Genomic DNA, 18,878 nt, shown 5'->3' with positions numbered 1-18,878 from the left:
GCAGTTTTATACAGCACAGCCAGAACTCAAGGAGTCCTTCAAATAGGAAATAAGGTACCTAGGAAAAATGAGCAGACCTCACCAAAAACAATGATAATAGGAGGGGGTGTAAAATGCCAAGGAAGGTGGAAGAAAAACTGGGTAAATGTTACTTGATGCAATACATTCTTCAAAATCAATAAGAAATCACAATGAATGTGTGTAAGCAGAGGATATTAACACATGATCAGCAATCATGGTATGGTGAAAGGCAAGTGGAGTGGATAATAATCGACCAGTAGAAGCAAACAGGAGTGAAATAGTGTGGCATGAGAGAGAAGAGTCAATGAGAGGGTAAATGAAAAGGAGTGGTGAATGAGGTCATGGGAGTACCCAAGAGTAGAGGTTAAAATTTGTTAAGGAAGGAGCCCACGAATTAGGCAGAATACAAGTGGGCAGATAGACTTGAGCTAGCATAAAAGTATCTAAAGCAAAAGAGTAACCATGGTCACCTATTAGCTTGGTGTTAACATATAATATGTTAGTCACATGCACATTTAGCATGGGGATTGTATTTAAAATAATTCAATGATTCTAAACTCCCAAACACTTTTGCACGGGTTGTGGCTCAATCAAATTAATTGATTTGATCAGCAGAGCAGGCAGTAGCTGCTTATCTTGTTAGGAGTGCAGATAATCTGCTGAATATGGTGCCATAAGATTATGCAATTTTAGTATTCCTATGCTTAATGTTGTAGAAGGTATTGCAAGCAGCTGACTCGTAAGTATAACACATACACAGACTACACTCAGTTACACTTACTCACTCACCCTATCTCACTCATTTAAACTCACTGTTACACTCCAGCACTCTCTCCCTCTAACTCATACTCTTTTGCACTCACCCACACAAACATACTGGCACACTCCCACAAACTCAGTCACTCTCCCTATCTCTCACACTCTTTCACTCATTCATTTTCACTCACACACACTTACAAAGGCACGCACACACATTCACACTTCCTCTCTCTCACTTTCCCCACTCTGTAGTATAGTGCATGTTCATCAGGTGTAAGTTGAAATATCTAGATTTCTAAAAGAGGTGCTTGTTACGCTTGTGTATTTTGATACTCTTATTTACCGCAAATTGCCCTTGCATCAATAAATAATGCAAGAACAATTTCCAATATCCCTGGCTATTATGGGACCACCAGGGAACAGATCCTGTTGAAAATAAGGTTTTGTCATTATGGACTCTAAGGACCTGTTTGATCAGTGGTGTGCTTTGCCCTTGCATCACACAAGGCAACCCAATGAAATTAAGCACTTAAGTCAGATTTACTATGTCACAAAGAGCCACCTTGTGTGGCTCTGCATGGCTTTGTAAATTGGAGTAATGCAAGGTAGCACAAGCCTCTGCCTTGCAATATTTTGTTTTGAGTAAGAGTTCCATAGATGGAGTGTGGGCGTTCCCACGCAACCACCCATAGATTTTGGGGAATTCCCAGAATAACACATGAGAACCACCCCAGGCATAGGTACATAACAGAAATCAGTGAGGGTAAACTCCAAGTCATTTCACCTCAAGGGTAAAGACACTGGTGCACCCCCTTCAACCAGAACAGGTATGAGTGCCTGGGCTGAGATGAGAATGTGGGTTAATGAGCTGACCTAAGTAGTGTAGACTAAGGAAGGGCATCACTGCACAGCATTACTTTGCTGTCCTGGATCCCCCATGGATTAAACAACTTAATGAAGCTGTAGATCTATAAATAAATAACAGAACAGTACTCAGTTATGTGCTTCCAGGATAATTGACTGTCAGAGAACCTCCACAAATAGACAGGTTTTTAGAAATCCTCTAGATGGAGCTAGATAATGCTAGAGGATGTCTTTTTGGGGGGACTGCTAATCGTGGTATCCACCAAAGTAGCCTCTAGGGTTATGGGAAGTGAAGACACACTGTAATGGATCCTTGCCTGTGGTATAAAATGGGAAACAAAGGTATCCTCATCTTCAATATTTATCTACATGCAAAAAGTCCCTCTCCTATAATGAAAATATGGATTTGGTTAGTTATTACAAGTGTGCAGTACACTGAACACCTGTTAATGCTAATGGGGGTCTTTAACAATAAATTGTTCTCCAAGATAGTGGAACAAAAGTAAGAGGATCTTCTAGCAGTTTTTAAAATACAAAGTGCATGCCCCCTGGCAAATGAGGCTACAGGAAGAGATGTTGCTATGTTAGACTTTCTTACAGACAATGGGCTTGTAAGCCTAAATGCACGTTTTCCTGTTGACACCCCAGCAAGAAAACCCTTCCAATTTAGCAATCAGAAGTGTTCAATAGATTATGTGTTTGTGCAAGCATGGGCATTCAATTTATTTAGGAAATTTGAGGTTTTACAACTGGAGGGGGTGACCATTACCTCCTCGTTAGTCTCCCTCGCCACTTGACTTACAAAGTGAGCTTCAGCTCCATACCAGATCCCTCCAAATCAAAAGTCAGCCTCCCATGCCTCCCATCCCTACCCAATATGGCCGACCCATTACACCCTTGGCCTCTATAAGAGGCGGGCCAGCCCAACACATCAGCCTGTTTTTTTTAGTTCTGCACTGCAGATTCTTCAGAGCGTGTTTCAGGTAAGTGGTGCCTGCTGCAGCAGGTACTTGGGTCCTTGGTTGGTGGTCCTGTTCTAGCGGGATCTAGGGATCTTGGTTCCCCTCCCCCTTTCCCGGGTTCCTGTGGGGGCCGGGTAGGCTCTGCCCTAGCAAGCCAACGTTTTGCAGGGGGGGGGGCTGGTCTAACGCTGACTCGTGCGGTCCCGCCCTGTTTTCTCAGGGTATTCCAGGTGCTGGGCCTTATTTTGGGTTTCCTACGCCTGCTATCTGCTTGGGGGTCCCGGTGGACCGTTCTACGGTTCCAACCCGCGAGCCCCGTTGGGTTTTTGTGATGCCCTCGGGTCCCGCGCACTGTGGTCCACATGGGGCTGGCACTTGGCGCACGTTGCAGCTGGGCTCCGCTTCCATTTTTGTGTGGGAACGAGCTCTTCGGCGCTGCTGGGCTTACCTGCTTGTCGTCCGGGGCAGGAGCAGTCCCCGGTGCAGGCTTGTTCTTTCCCGGCTCCGATTGTGGGCGGCTGCATTTTCCTCTGTCGGCCCCGGGTTGTGGTTGGAGGTGTCTTCCGTACACGCATGCGCTCCTCCTTGCTCTCCTGCAGCAGACCGGACTCCCTGGCTTGCAGTTGTCGCTGGATGTGGGCGGGTGCTGTTGTGTGCTCTGGGGGTCGACCATCTCCTCTTCCTGGCATTGTATCCGGGTATTTGTAGGTGGGTACGCACTCATGGGTGTTTTTTGTACCTCAGTAAGCATGGGCGGATTTTGCGGATCCACGATCTGCGGATTTTGCGGATTTGCGGATCGTGGATCCGTAAAATCCGTGGATTTTGCGGATTTGCGGATCCGCAGATTTGGGGCGGGGGCGGGGCTTCCATGCGAGTGCACATTCCTATTCAGTCACTGAATTTGAGCATCAACTAGTTCGAGCAACCATGTGTGTGTTGCTATGCAATCGCCCCGACGGGCGCAGGGGTCCCTTGAGTGAGCTGTCCATCATAGTGGGTGAATGGCGGGCATAGGGTGCAAACCGCGAGTGTGTCGGTGGGGCCAAACTGGCAGGGCTACCATGCGAGTCCGCATGCCTCTTGTGTGTATAAAAGGTCAGAGAAAGATCAGTTCAGCAGATGAAGAGAAAGAAACCCGAGTTGGGAAGAAGGCACACCTGTCCAGCCTTGACGACGCTCACGATTGTTTTTGGGCTAATGAATGAGTCACTGAATTTGAGCATCAACTAGTTCGAGTGACCATGTGTGTGTTACTATGCAATCGCCCCGACGGGCGCAGGGGTCCCTTGAGTGAGCTGTCCATCATAGTGGGTGAATGGCGGGCAGAGGGTGCAAACCGCGAGTGTGTGGGCGGGGCCAAACGGTCAGGGCTACCATGCGAGTTCACATGCCTCTTGTGTGCATAAAAGGTCAGAGAAAGATCAGTTCAGCAGATGAAGAGAAAGAAACCCCTGGTCACAAGAGCAGCACGGGTATTGTGCTCGTGAAAGTCAAGGATGCAAAACAAGCCTCTAACCAGCATCACAGTATTTCAACATGTTGTAACTATTTTAGGATGGCGCCGGCAAGCTGCCAGCGCCATCCTAAAATACTTACTAAATTAGCTTCAACAGGAAGCTCTAATAGATAAAATCCAGCACCTGCTCGATTTTATCTATTAGAGCTTCCTGTTGAAGCTAACTTAGTAACTATTTTAGGATGGCGCTGGCAGCTTGCCGGCGCCATCCTAAAATAGTTACAACATTCAACTTTTGCCCCCCGGAAAAATCCGCCGCTCGCGGATTTGCGAATTCTCTGTAAATTCGCGGGAGTTCGCGGATCGCAAATTTACCGAAAATTCGCAAAATCCGCGAGCGGAACAGATTTACCGCTCATACTTATACCTCAGTCCATGTTGTGCTTCGCTTATTCCTACTGTTACTCGTGGTTCGTCTCAGAGTTTGCACTGGTCAGGGGAGCTTTACCTTGCTTGCCTGCCCCCTTTGACATTTGACTGACGTTATTCCCGGCACTAGCGCAACCGGTCCACCTGTCGGTGGACGTCTGTCTCCCTCTCGCTCCTGCGGTCCAGAGGGGTGCTGCGTGTCCAATGTGGCGTCTATGTTTTGTGGGGGCGTAAATTACCGTCTTCGGTCTCTAGCATGGTGCTCTTGTGTCGGCATGCTGATCTGGCCAATGCAGGGTTGCTTTTATTCTGGCTTGTTGTGGTTGGGGTACCGCTGTTTTCTCCGATCTGTTCTGGATCGGGGGTTCGGTTCCTCCTTATTTTCGATTAGGTATTTGTTCTTGTATTGCCTTTCAGTCCTTAGGCCCCTGGTCTCAGTGCAGGCGCTGGATCAGCGTCCACGCCCCCGCAGTTTACCTTCCCGGTGTCGCGGGTTGTCTCGGTGGAGCCTGTTTTTGGTTTTCCCTTGGGGCTCTCTCCTGTTGACTTCCCCTCTTCTGCACTGTTGTCGCGGGTGCCCTCCTCACCCCCCCCCATGGCTGTCCGTCTCTCCGGTGGTGCGTGCAGCGCCCTGTGCCTGTTCCTCCGTCCAGGGTACATGCCAGTGGGTCCTTGTGGTTCTCCCCATGGGTTCCCGGCGCCCTCGGGATTCCAGATGGTGAGATGTTTGGTGTTCCAATGGGCTGGGGGGTGCAGTTCCTCGCTCCTGTCTTCTGCCCCGCATGCTGGTCTGTGACCCAGTTTTTTTTTCGGGCTCTTCTTGGGCTTGGCTTTTTGTCCCGTTCCTATTGGCTCTCTGGTTTGTCTTGTGCCTTGTTTGACACAGGCTCTCACGGGTCTGGGGTTCGGTGTTCTGCTTTGGGTCCCAGGGTCAGTGTTTTTTCTGCCTGTGTGCCTTTCCGCCCTGCTCGTGTCTGCTCTTGTCTCCCACGTGTACTTTCATGGTGTCACATGGTGGCTTTGGTTCATGCAGTGCTTTTGGGGGCACTGTTGTGGGACTGTCTTTTGCATCTCCTCGCATCCTGGGTGGCCTCTGTTTCAGGTTCATTGATCCTGCCTCCTACCTTGCCGCCCTGCTGTGCCCTGTTTTCATTTGTGGGACTCGCCTTCTCGTGGACCAGTGGCAGTTGATCTTTGAGTGGGCTGCTGCCTTTTGTTGGCGTTTGCTGTGTCAGATCATGGATTCAGCTTGCACCTTTGCTGTGGTTGGTCGTTGACAAGTGCTTGCTGTGGTGGGTTTAGCTGTCTTTTGAGTCCTCCTGTATTCGGCTGGGACCTGTCCCCCTTCCTCTCATGGTCTCGGCTTGTTTCGGGGTGGTGGCATGCTGTTCTGGTACCGGGCGCTCCCCCTCGGTTTGTCCTCTGCCCGCTGGTTTCGGGTCCGGTCTTGGTCCCGTGGTTGGGGGTTCTGGTGCGGTTTTCTGCTTCTGCCTGTGGCTCCTCTGGGCTGCCCAGTCCTGTGGACTTGTGGCTCCTCTTGTGCCTCTTTGGCACAGGCTCGCACTGGACTAAGGGTTCGGCTCCGGCCTATGTCGTCCTCTGTTTCCTTGTGGGTGCCTTCGGTTGCCACGGTGGTCTCCTTGTCCCTCGGTTTCCATTCGACCATTGGTTGTGCCCCGTGGAGTTGGTCTTGTCTGGGTTAGTAGTTGGTGGTGCCCACTTCTTCCCCCTTCTTCTGTGTTGCGGGCCGGGCGCTCGGTTCCAGTCCCTTCCTGTCGGCAAGTAGGTCCTGTGGTCTTCTTTTTCTGGTGCCCTTTCCTGGGTGATTGTGGCCTTTTCGGCCTCTGGGTTGAGGCCGGGGCTTTCCCGATTTGTGCATGGTCGGTGTCTGCCTGGGTCTACCTTGTGCTGTGGGCTAGTTCTACTCTTGGGCCCATTTCTTGTGTGTGTTGTGGCTCCGCGTCTTCGGACGCTTCCTTATTTGGGCTAGTGATCTGCCTTCCGTCGCCCGTTCCTTGGCTTGTCTGGGATTTGTCCAGGCCCTGTGGGGGCTTCTTGTCACTCTCCTGGACTATTTCTCCCCTGTTTCATGCTCCAGGGAGTTTGCGGAGTTCACCGTGCTTTTTAGCAAGGTGGTGCTATACTTGCCTGGGTCACTTTTGTTCTGGTTTGTGCCCCCGGTTTTGGTTCTTCGTCCTTCTCGTCCAGGCTACCGGTTTTGCACTTTCCCAGGGTCCCTTTTCTTACAGGGTTTCTGGGCTTGTTTGGCCTGGCTGGGCCGTTTGTCCTGTTGGTGGTGCTCGCCTGCGGGCTTCTCCAGTGGCATTTGCTGCTGCGGTTGGTGGACTTGGGAGCTATTGCTCGGTAGTCCGTGTTTTGCCTCTGTAGGCGCGGGTTTTGTGTCCTGCCCCTGTTTTCTTGCTTTCCCTTGGTGGTTTTTGGGTGTCCGTGTTTTCGGGGACTCCGATTCTCCTCTCTCAGGTGGGTCCCTGTGCTTCTGGTGTAGATTTTGTATCCTCTTGTTCTTTGCCCCTAGTTTTTGGGGTCCTAGGGCCTGCTAGCTCAGGTGGCTCCCTGGGAGTGTTGTCATGGCTCAGGCTCATTTTGCCCAGCTCCTCTGTCCTTCTTGCCTTGGGTGTGTTTCTGCCTGTGGCTTTTCCTCCTGTCAGTTCTTTGTTGTTTGGCTGGACCGGGTCTGGTTGTTGGCTGGCTGTGTGGCCAACTGGGTGCTGGCTTCGGCAGCTCTCTTCCTTCTTGTGGAAAGAGGCTGGGTCAGCTTTTGCTTGGTCCCTGTGCAGGGGGTCTTGCTCCTCTGTGCTGCATTCCTCTCCCTGCCAGGCTCTATGTGCCTTCTTCTGCATGGTTTTGTTAGATTAAGGAGTTAGGACCTGGGACATGTAGTTGGTTGGACCATTAAATGCTCAATAATATAAAGATTACCAACTACACACTTCTTTTTGTCCTCTAAATTGAGGGAAACAAACTAGTATTACTTTTTAGTTTGTTGGGTATCCTTTATTCATACCCCTTGATTTTGTTATTTCATCATTCTTATATTTTCATGTATGAGAAAAACACTGGACATTTGACACTTTACACATACATAGAATACAGTTCAACAACACATCTATATACAATATACAATTCACATCAAATTTTTACCAACAAACAACTGATCTTCATAGGGTGTTTTTTTCGACAACACCACAACAGGACAAAGTCACGATCAACTAAAGGTTTAATAAACAGCAAATTCATGCGAAAAAAAGCTCAATAAACCACAAATGAATTCATTGGTCTACTAGACAATTAGAGTCAATATTCCTTCTGCATGGTGGCCTCTGGTGAATATTCACTTCCTTTCTGGTGGCTTGGCCTTGGGCCTGGTCTCTTCCCCTCTTCGGGCTCCGTGGGTGGCCTTGTGGGCTTCCGTTGTTGGCCAGTTGGGTTCCCTGGGTGACCGGTCTCTTCGGTGTCGTGTCCGGTGCCTTCCTGGGTCTTTTTTGCTTTGTGACTGCCTGGGTCCTCTCCTTGGTGTCGCGCTTCCTTCCGGGGGGTTCTATGTGCGACTGGGGTCCGTGTCCCGCCTGTTTAATTCCTTACGGGTGGGGTTGTGGTGACCCTCGGTTTTTCGTTTTTCGTTCGGTTGGCGTGCTGGTTTCCTTTGCACCCCTATCTGTTCTTGTGGCTCCTGCCTGTCTGTTTGGTCGCTGCCCTGTAACTCTGGTGATTTCGGCTCTCTCGCGGTTGGTGGTCCACCGTGTGGTGTTGCTGTGTTTCTGTCGGACTGTGTCTCTTTTCTAGCTGTGGCTTTTTGTTGAGTCGCTCTGGTGGGGATGCCCTTGGTTCCTCTGCCTGAGCCTCTGATCCCCTCTCGTTTTTGACTGTCCGTTGGGCGGTCTTGGTGTGCTTGGACCAGCTTCTGTTCTGGGGCTGTTGCTGTTGCTTTTGGCTCCGTGTGGTCTGGTTCAGGGCCTTCCCTGGTTGGTGAGGATTTTCTGGCGACTCTTCGTGTCTCGGAGGTCCGAGTTTTCGGCCCTTCCGGTGTCTGCTCGTGGTTGCCTCTCTCTTGGGTGGTCCTTCCACTCGTCTGGTCTGTTGGGTTTGCCCTCCTTCGTGGGCTTCCTTTCTGGCCCTTTGGTTTCTTGTGAGTTTCCATGAAGCCGCTTGGCTTTGGTATGTGCTCACTTTGTTAGTCATGTGGCGAGGAAGACTAACGAGGAGGTAATGCCCCGGTTACTTACCGGTAATCTTCATTACTCCGAGTATAGTCTTCCTCGCCACATGAGTTCCCACTCTTCCCTCCGTGTCTGGCTATCGGCTTCATGTTTCTGCTTGGCTGTTTCAGCCTGATGGGTTGGGCCGGCCCGCCTCTTATAGAGGTCAAGGGTGTAATGGGTCGGCCATATTGGGAAGGGATGGGAGGCATGGGAGGCTGACTTTTGCTTTGGAGGGTTCTGGTGTGGAGCTGAAGCTCACTTTGTTAGTCATGTGGCGACGATGACTACACTCTGAGTATTGAAGATTACCAGGTAAGTAACCGGGGCATTGTCCACTAAGCACATCCCTTAGCCTGGGCACTGCTCCAAAACAGACTAAGGTGCTCCCCAAAAAGGTGGCATATCCAAAAGTCAGAAAAATAAGAATTTCCGAAAGACATTTAAACTTATTGAAGGCTCTTCATATAAATACTTGAAACTTACATCTGAAGAGGCATCCGCTAGTTTTCTAACTTGGTTTGAGGAAATAATTAAAGAGTTTGTTGCATGCCTAAAAATCAAACTGACGTTCTTTAATAATACTCAAGGCAAAACTAAGTTTGCAAAGCAGTCCAGGAATCGCTTGTTTGACAAAGAATGCAGACTGCTAAAATGAAAAATAAGGAAGCTTGAATGATACATAGGATACTCAAGAACTATAATATGTAGGTTACGCCTTTGTACCCTGTGAAAAGAATATAACAATCTGGTAGATAGCAAGAAGCTGGCATACAAAGCAAAATGTTGAGAAGTAATTATCATAACAATAGAGTCAAATATTATAAGGAAATTCTGGAGGTCCTGTTATTTCTGCAATGCACATAGAAAGAGAAAAATGCCTCTAAGGATTGGTTTTGTGCAGGAGGTTGTCTCTTCCTGATGACCTTGTATCTTAACTTGGGTCTATGACTTTCCCTGTTCTGTTGAAAATATACCAACATTGATTCCTCTAAAATGTATTGCCTACAAAAATGTTTGCAATTATCACGAATCAGGGTACATAAATACATATTAGCGGCCATCTTATAATGGGTTTTCTTTTTTACAGAAAAAAAGTAATTGCAAGATTGGAAGCAAGGCATATGCATATGTCATGCTTCATGAGCATGCACGCAAATGCCGATCAGAAGAGCATTAGCAAAGCCAATAGCTTGTCGTTTTAAAGCCAGGGCCTATTGTCTTTGATAATGCTTGTTTTATTGCAAGCCTTGGGTAACTATGTTTATTATTTGTTAAAAAAAAATTACTAATTGCTTTGAATTAACGTAACCTGAGGACAAGGATGATTAGGAAGAATATGAAAATGATAAATATGGTAGAAATAGAGTGTTGCCAAAGTTTTGACGCACCAGCCATGGCATTAAAGTACACATCAAAAAAGCTGGCACTTTTAAAGCCAGCAAGCCAGTGGCTGATGTGGACTGGCCTGGTGGACCCATGCTGTATGGTTTGGTGGAGGGAATCTAAATGTAATGACAGTTAAACAGACTACAAGATGAAGAAAGGCGACCCAAAGACGCTCTATGCATCTTCATATGTATATATTTGTTTATAAGTTGTTTTGATATTATGTGGCAGACGAGACAGGTAGACTGTCTTTTGGAAAGACCAGGAAATGGGGATGTATTAGTTGCATTCATGCAGATTGTAAGGAGACCTAGTGGCGAAATCAGAGAGTACATTAAGCTTGACTTGCTCAGGTGTCCACTGAAGATATTCTGAAGTCTCAATACATATCTGTATCCTTGAGAGGGACATTTTGGGTGGCAAAGGTGTCTAGTTGGTTGCTAATACTAATGGCAACTTTTATAGGATATGTTTTTACATAAAATGAGACGAGCACCAACAATGCTTGTAAATTGCACACATTAGGAAAAGAGATTTATCTGACCAATGCTGTTTTAGCTGTAGAAACAGTACTAATAAGGGATTTGGTTATCTTATACACAAGTAAAGTGGGGCTTATATCAAGAGTGCCGGGGGTGTGTTGAAAATATTTGTTTTAAAAAGTAAGGAACTAAGGTTTAGATCTAAAATCATGAATTGAAAGAGTTTTTATGTAAACTGTACAATGTTAATGTTATGAATTTGAGGCATTCGTAATTAATTGTATTTGATCATTGCGAGTTTTAGCGTATAGATTATATGTTAAAGGCATATTTAAATATTTTTTCGATAGTGGATTTAATGAATTATTATAAGGGTTTTCAATAATAGTATAAATAAAGCTTTCTAATTCTAATTCAATTTTAATACAAAACTTACACATGCAGGCCATCATTTACCTTAAGAAAGGATTCACGTACAGTCATATAATTTCCATTCTCTGAGAATCGTGGCAGTATGGATTTGAGTGCCTTTAGATATAGATTTAGCTGATAGGGACAGTTTTTGTAAAACTAATCTGGGCAAGTGCTGTGGAGTCCTTATCGCTGAATCTAGCCCCATTTGGAGTTGACAGAGATTAAGGGAGAAGAAACCGGAACTGAACTGCCCATTCTAGGCTGTATCGCCACCTTTCAATCATGTATTATGAGTGAAAATCAAAAGAATGGGGAAAACATGCAGATCTGGCTACACTTGATTCTTTACCACATGGGGATTCCCAATCCCAATCTCAATTCCGGGGCTGGTGGCTCAGTGGACTCATGCGTCCACTGAAGGGGCCTGGGTTTGAACTCATGGCCACAGATTCAAATCTCGGCGGGTCCGCTCAGCCTTTCATCCATCTGAGGTCAATAAAATGAGTACCATTGAGTTGGGTAACCATATCAATAACCATAAAGAGAGAAAGGGTATAATGGAACAGCTCCTGGTCCCCTTAAGAATTAACACAACCAACAAAAAATGGAGCAATTCCAGAAGAGGATTACTTCTCTCTGTGAAGAAAAAGGAAGCAATTCCTTTCTTAAGAGGAACCCTCAGCCACCAACCTAGTTGGTGGCATGCTTCATCATAGGGTTTCCACCCCAAGGTCTGAATGCCTCTCGGGTCTGCTGCGGCGCATGAATTACAGTGGAGCAGGTTTTTTTATGCAAAGTGAGTGGGAAGTGAAAGTTATTTAAGATTGCCTCTCTGACTCCTTGAAATTTATTGGTGGGGTCATAGGACAAGATTAAAACGTTGCTGGATGTCCTATTAGTGCACACTAACTGCAACTCAGCCAATGTTTTATACCTATTAACCTGACCCTGTGGCCTAAGGTACATAGGGATGACAAGCAGAAAGGTGAAACGACGCATCTGTGAGCATCATAGCAGCATCAGGTGTAAGAGAAACACAACCAAAATGACAAGACACTATATACAGACCGGCCATACTACCAATGATCTAAGATGGACAATCATTGAGCATATATAACCTCAGGGAATACACAAACATTTCTTTTAGAAAAAGAACAGAGATGAATATATAGGATTTTTACCCATAAACAAGGTCTCAATGACAATATCCCCTGGGATACACTGAAGCACAGATGAATTACGAGTTATGATATTCCCTGGGTGGTCCTGACCTCACATTTGAGGGTGGAGAATAAACATGAACAGATAGAATGAGCGTTCATAGTGTAACAAAGATTTTCCCATATACCCCCAGTAGAGCAGTGATCCCAAGCTCACACACATTTACATCACTATGCAAGAGCCTGGATTACAGAATACCCAAGGACACTCAACATGATTACTAGGAGGGCAGACAACAACTGGCATTTAAGATACCTCATGAAATCTTGTTATACTTAAATGACTAGAAACATTTGTGGTATTGCTTGATTAAGAACTAACTATGGCCACACAACACCTGGTCCATTTTTTTCCCCACAAAAAATGTATGTCAATAAGGGGCAGAGTGAAGCCTAATACACCCACAGGTGTTTGACGATTTAATTTAGCAATCTACTTGGGTTGACGTAGGTTCATTGCTTCCTTTTTTCTTCACAGAAAGCAGTAATCGTCTTCTGGGATTGGTCATTTTTGTTGGTTGCATTGGGTAACAATTAACATCTGTTATTCAGTGCCAAGATGCCTTACAAATAGCACTATGTTAATTCTGACAACTTTACCATATATGTTATCCATAAGCTCTGAGAAGGTAGAAAATATTGTTAGACTCACAATTGGTTTTACCAGTTGTAGAAATGCACCAAGTAAAACTTGCCTGGCTATTACCACGGACAGTAATTTCGGATACCAGAACACCATCCCACTCAGAATCGGTTTCGGCAGCATCAATCCATGTGGCTCACTCTAAATGAGGATCCCCGCCCATGCAGAGATATGAATCACAACAGATCGCACTCCATCCATGATCATGTCAATGACAGGAAGATTGGGGATGGGTTCAAATATAAGGAGTTAGTAGGGATCAAAGTAGGCTTCTTAAAAACCCTGTTTGAGGTCACCAGAAAATTACTTTTTCTAAGTAGCATGTGCAGTCAATACCAGTGAATTCCTCAGTAAATATAAGGTGTAAAAGAATATATATTCAGGAACCCTTCTCACCTTGTGTGATCGATCTCCCCACTCAATAACACTGCTGTTGAAGATAAGCTGCTGGCCCTTTGGTGCACTAGCATCATAGCTGCCCACTTTCAGCATCCTGCTTGTGTTCTTCGAGGTCATCTGCCAGTGTGAAAAATCAAGCAGCGGAGGAGCATCTCCATTTCTGTCAAAAAACACTTCATTGCCAGCTGCCGTTTTTACATGAACATTTTTTAGATAGTGCAGAAGCTGAAATAGTGGAAAAAGTTTAATGGGTTTCAATAGATCAACATACATTTAATAATGACCTGATCATAGGGAACAATCAAGAAGGAAATAACCCAGATTTAAAATTAATCACAAAATGAAAAAAAATAAAATTACAAAAATGTGATCAACAAAATGCACCACCAATTGTGTCTTCCAACTAACAGTCTGTACTCCTAAGATGAGCTCACCTTTTGGGAAATGCACTATGTAGGTACTAAACAAAGATATTCAAGATGTTCGTTTGACACCACTCTGTAGGGTGCAGTACAAAAGTAGTCCACCTGTTGCCATGAAAGCTCCACTGAAGAAGGAGTCTGTGACCACTGGAGACGTTTCCTTCATGAATAGAATCTGAAGCACCACTCCTGTTCCATTTGGGTGGTCCTTTACCTCTGCAGGGGGCTTCATATCTGAGGTGGGGGCTGAGAAGGTGCTCCACTTCCTGGCACAGCTTGTACAGAGGGGTCCAATTTTGACCTAAAGAGCAGGTGAGAACCTTTGGATTGGAAGAGGTATATCGAAAGAGCTTGGCTTTGGCCACAAAAGTGAGCATGTTGTTGTTTTAGATGTGTTTTTTAGAGCCAGACCCTGTGCTTTTCATACATTTGACCTCTGGGTCTTGGGTAGCTTTTACTACTCCACAACCTCACTTCTTCCATCGAGAGGGTGAAAGCTAACACTGTATTCATGGGACTCAGGTATTCTCCTCCTCCCTTTAGATGTTCCAGTGCTATAGGCATGTGGGGTCTGCGTACATCTTTGCCTTGGGTTGCTATCATAACTCAACACTTTGTACAAATCGAATTGCTTTGGGAGGCCCCCTGACCTGTGCAACTCAGATTTCAACCTCCCACAGTGAGTGTTTTGTAAGCTCATTGACTAGCTCTTTTCCTCCCATCTTGAATTTTAATTACAGTGCCAGGCCCTTTTTGAGGGGCCATGAGGCAAGCAGGGGCTACTGACCCTCAATCGTGTCAGTTGATGTTGTTTTTCCTCTGATGTTCAATGGCCTGTCCTACTATGGCTCTGTAAATCATGCCAAGTGCAACTCCTTTAGCACTTAACACCAATTGGTAGCAATGGTAAGCAGTCACAGACTTGTTAGGCAGGTATTGTGAAGTGTGACATAGCTCAGAAATGAACAAACACACAATATCATAATAAATGACTTTGTGCTTTAATTACAGGAAGACTAGTACTGTATTGCAAACTAGAACTAAATACTACACATATAATATTAACAAGATGCAACTTAGGTCCTGATTATGGGTTGGACAGTACTGAAAAATTGTATATATGCATGCAAATTCACCATTACCCAGTGATATCCAATTTGGGGTTTAACCCCATGAATTGGGAATTTCTGTGTGGGGCTGATATTTCCAGTTATAAAACCACTCTTTGAATACACTCTTGAGTAACAAAAAAATGGAGACCGAAGTTTGGTTGCTGCTGGAGCCAAAGACTCATGCATTTCTTTTCTGTATAGATTTACTGGCCAGAAAAAATGGGTCTGGTCTCCCCACACTTGGAAAATCTTGGTGTGGGAAAAACCTACAGTCTCGTTATCAGACAGAACAGAATTTCATGCAGTAGTTCCACTTTGTCTTTCTCAAAATCAAGGCCTTTGTGTCCTGGGGGCTTGAGGTAACCTCTAATATTTCCACTACTTGTCCCAGTCCCCCTTATGGTTTAGGCTGTTCCTTCCCAGAGTCAAATTCATATGGTGATTAGGCTCTGGTACAGGCTACTTCTCCACCCCTTTAATTTCACAATGTACTCTGTCTTGAACAGTTGGCTTTATCTCACTAAGTGGGTATTAGAAGCTGGACTTCTTTGCAGATATACACCCACTTTTTGCCCACATTTGAACTGGACTGGATGCTGTTTTTATTTTACTCTGACAGTGCACTGAAACCCTCTAACCAGGCTCCAGTACCAGTGTTCTGTCGCTTAAAAACGAAATGTTTACTTGTAACCCAATTGGCACGAACTTAAGCACCCTCGTAAGTCCCTTGTAAATGGTATCTATGGTACCCAGGGCATGGGTGCTAAAGAGGGTCCCTATGGGCTGCAGCATGTCTTATGCCACCCTAAGGAACCCCCACAAAACGTACATGCGAACTGCCAGTGCCGGATGCGTAAAGGGTGCAAGTCCTTCGTAAAACACAACATTGCCCACTGCCTTTGTGCAATCTCAAAGTACACTTCAAGTACTATATGTAAGCCACCCCTACAGCAGGCCTTAAGTTCCCTAAGGCAGGGTGCTTAAGCAGATATGCCCCTGTGCAATCTAGCTCAATAACTAAATGGTATATGTGAACAAGGAAGCCATTCTAAGTATATGTACTGGGAACTGATCATTATGAGTTCCCCAGCTACATAATGGCTTCACTGAAAATACTGGTATTTGGTATCAAACACCTTGTCTAAATAAATCCACACTGATGCCAGTAGTGGATTTAATAAGATGTGTACCTAGAGGGCAACTTAGAGGTGCCCCGTGAAAACCTAACATCTTCTTAGTGTGCTGGCTGACTGGTATTATCTAGCCTGCAACCACATACATGTTTATGACCCCCTGAAGGTGATAGCCCATGCTCTCTGAAGCAAGCAACAAAGCCTGGTCTAGAGGAAGGTGTTCACAACTCCTTCAGCAGGATGGCTAGTGAATCTGCATACTAAGGCCAGGGACTTCGAAGCCCCTTCTGCCTTTGATATGTGACCCTAACTTCCCACAGACTTGGGAGGTGCCACTCCCTGCCCTGAGGCCTATGTTGCACTACCAGACCAGACACACCCCTAACGTGGACTGCCTAATATGCTCCACGAAAGAAGGATTCCATCATCTTGATTTTGGTGGAATTAGGAACTCTGAGATAGGGTTATGACCACTCCCCACAGGAAGTGCTCAAAGAGGGGGCGTAGTGTCCCAAAGGGTAAGTAGCTCATTGGCTACTACCCTTCACTCCCCTTAATGCCCCTAAATTCAGTATCTAAGTAGCCCTCTTACACCAGGAACTCAGATTCCCCTGACAAAAGAAGGACCAAGAAGAGAAAAAGAAATGAAAACTGCCGTCTCCTGATGGACTTTGCTCCAAAACCCTGCCTGCTCCCGTCCCGAAAATAGAGAAAACCCAAATCATCCTGCAGTTGTGCTTCCTCCAAATGCCTCACAGTTTCTCCAGCACCAATTTGTCAGCATCTCCTTCGAAGTGAATGAGCCACTTCCTTGCACCGTGCAGGCACCAACAGCAACATTCGGTACACCATTCTGCTGATGATTGGGTCCACCAACACATCCCAGGAGGAGGTCACCATGCTCCACGAGGTCAGATCCATCCCCCCACAAAACGTGAAGATGCCAGGACAATCGGATTTGCCCTGCACCAATACCCAGGGTAGCAGACTTGTTTCATCAACTAAAGCATTTTTGAAGTCCAATCCAGACCCCAAGGATAAAACAATTGGCCCGGTGATTAGGGATATCAGTATCACGTAGGCCAGCACTGCGGATGGCCCAGCTGTCGCGTTTTGCCCCCCTCTTCAGGTTTAACTGAGAACCATCAAAGCTTTTGACTCCCAGGCCCAGCCGACCAAATCCCTCTGCAACTGAGCACACCAGCCAGGGTCCACAACAACCAACTCAGCTCCCCTGCTCCCGGGACCCGCACAAACTGAGCTCCCTGTTGGGAGCTCCCAGACTTTTCCCCAAGTCCCCCTCTGCAGCCTGTTTCTAGGTGGCCCCCCTCTTTGCCTATGGTGTAGCGCACAAAGCTACCAACTCATCCAGCACATCTGCACCCGCACACTCCAGGGCAGGTTAACTGGAACTGCTGGTGGTAAGGACCTTGGACCCCTAGCACCTTAAGACCTAAAGGGGATCCCTGGAATGCAATTGCAATTATCTGTATGCATTATGTCTTTCTTTTGCCATAGGAAAGCATTACAGCATAAAACAAAATTTTGTGCTATAATGTAACTTACCTGAAAAGATTAATATTTTGAAAAGTACTTTCTATTTACAAAGTTCTTGATGTTAGTACATATAAATATATATATATATATATATATATATATATATACATATATATATATATGTGATCAAGGTTACCAGTTAACCGAAACGCGTCATGCCTGAAATACCATTTCGTGAGAGCAAATAAATCTTCCCACTTGAAATTCATTTGCCGCTTTGGGGTCCTCCTTTCTGTATGGTGTGAAACGCCGTGGTGGATAGAGATTGCAAGGATATATATATATATATATATATATATATATATATATATATATATATATATATATATATATATTGAAAGTTTTGTGACTCTGTGCAGATCAACGTATACTTGTATCAGTGATTGTATAAGAGAGTAAGTATGTGTTAGTATATGTTTGAATAAGTAAGGTGTTGTGTGTATAACTGTATAGTTGAAGAAATTGAAGTGTGTTTAATTCTTTGCATATCTGACTAGATGTGTGAGTAACTCCATGGCTGAGTGGCAGAGTGTGAGTGTCTGTATAGGTGTATGAGTGCATATGATAGTGTTGTATTGATGAGTGACTGTATGCATGAGTGATTCTATGGGTGAATGAGTGACTGAGTGTGTAGACCTAGGAATCAGTGTGTGCGTATGTAGTAACTGGTAGTGGTGTGTCAATGGTTTCAAGAATGGTAGTCTGTATTTAACACTGGGTGTTTCTTAGGTTATATTAGAGTGTAAGATGTGCATCGTATTATCACATGAATGATATCGTCAGTGATGTGATCAGTGATCTCAATTGAGATGTCATCAGTGATGTCATCAGTGATGTCATTTGAGATGTCATCAGTGATGTCATCAGTGATGTCACTGACCATGTCATGAATGATGTAATATGTGACATTATGAGCGCTACGAGGCCTCCGGGTAGATAGCGCTTTACAAGTGTAATTTAATAATAATAATAATAATAATAATAATAACATCATCAGCAGTGGATTGCGGGTGCGTGATATATAGTTATTGCAACTAACTATATATGCGAATTTCAATGGTTTTGTGTGCGTAAAATAAGGTTTTGTAAATGCTAATTCCTAACTATATACGGTCTATAACCTATGGTTTTTTCAGTGAATTTTCAAGGTTTTGTAAATGCTAATTCCTAACTATATATGGTCTATATCCTATGGTTTTTTCAGTGAATTTCAATGGTTTTTTAATTGCAAATATCAAAAGCTGTAAAATGTATTCTTCTTTTAAAGGAACATTTATTTTATATGTTTTTAATAAAAAAAATGTATGCATCTGCCAAACCCTGACCTCTTAATAGTGCACTGTGGTTGAAATGATTTGGGCACTATGACTGGGGTTGGTCTGGAAATGCTTTTAAA

The 18,878-nt window shown here is 45.2% G+C and overlaps 1 protein-coding gene across 1 annotated transcript in view; it reads right to left on the bottom strand.

Annotated features, from left to right (window-relative positions):
- LOC147703537 (vomeronasal type-2 receptor 26-like) overlaps positions 1 to 13,375 on the bottom strand; it is a 64,398-nt gene extending 51,023 nt beyond the window's left edge. Inside the window, exon 1 of the mRNA XM_086929505.1 lies at positions 13,256 to 13,375. Coding sequence (XP_086785631.1) covers positions 13,256 to 13,375 — 120 coding nt within the window. The remainder of the gene's footprint in view (positions 1 to 13,255) is intronic.
- Positions 13,376 to 18,878: the final 5,503 nt, after the last annotated feature.

This window comes from Lissotriton vulgaris, chromosome 7 (assembly GCF_964263255.1).
Source record: "Lissotriton vulgaris chromosome 7, aLisVul1.2, whole genome shotgun sequence".
NCBI lineage: Eukaryota > Metazoa > Chordata > Amphibia > Caudata > Salamandridae > Lissotriton > Lissotriton vulgaris.
The sequence above is the reverse complement of the archived record's forward strand: the minus strand, read 5'-3'. Positions and strand labels throughout refer to the sequence as shown.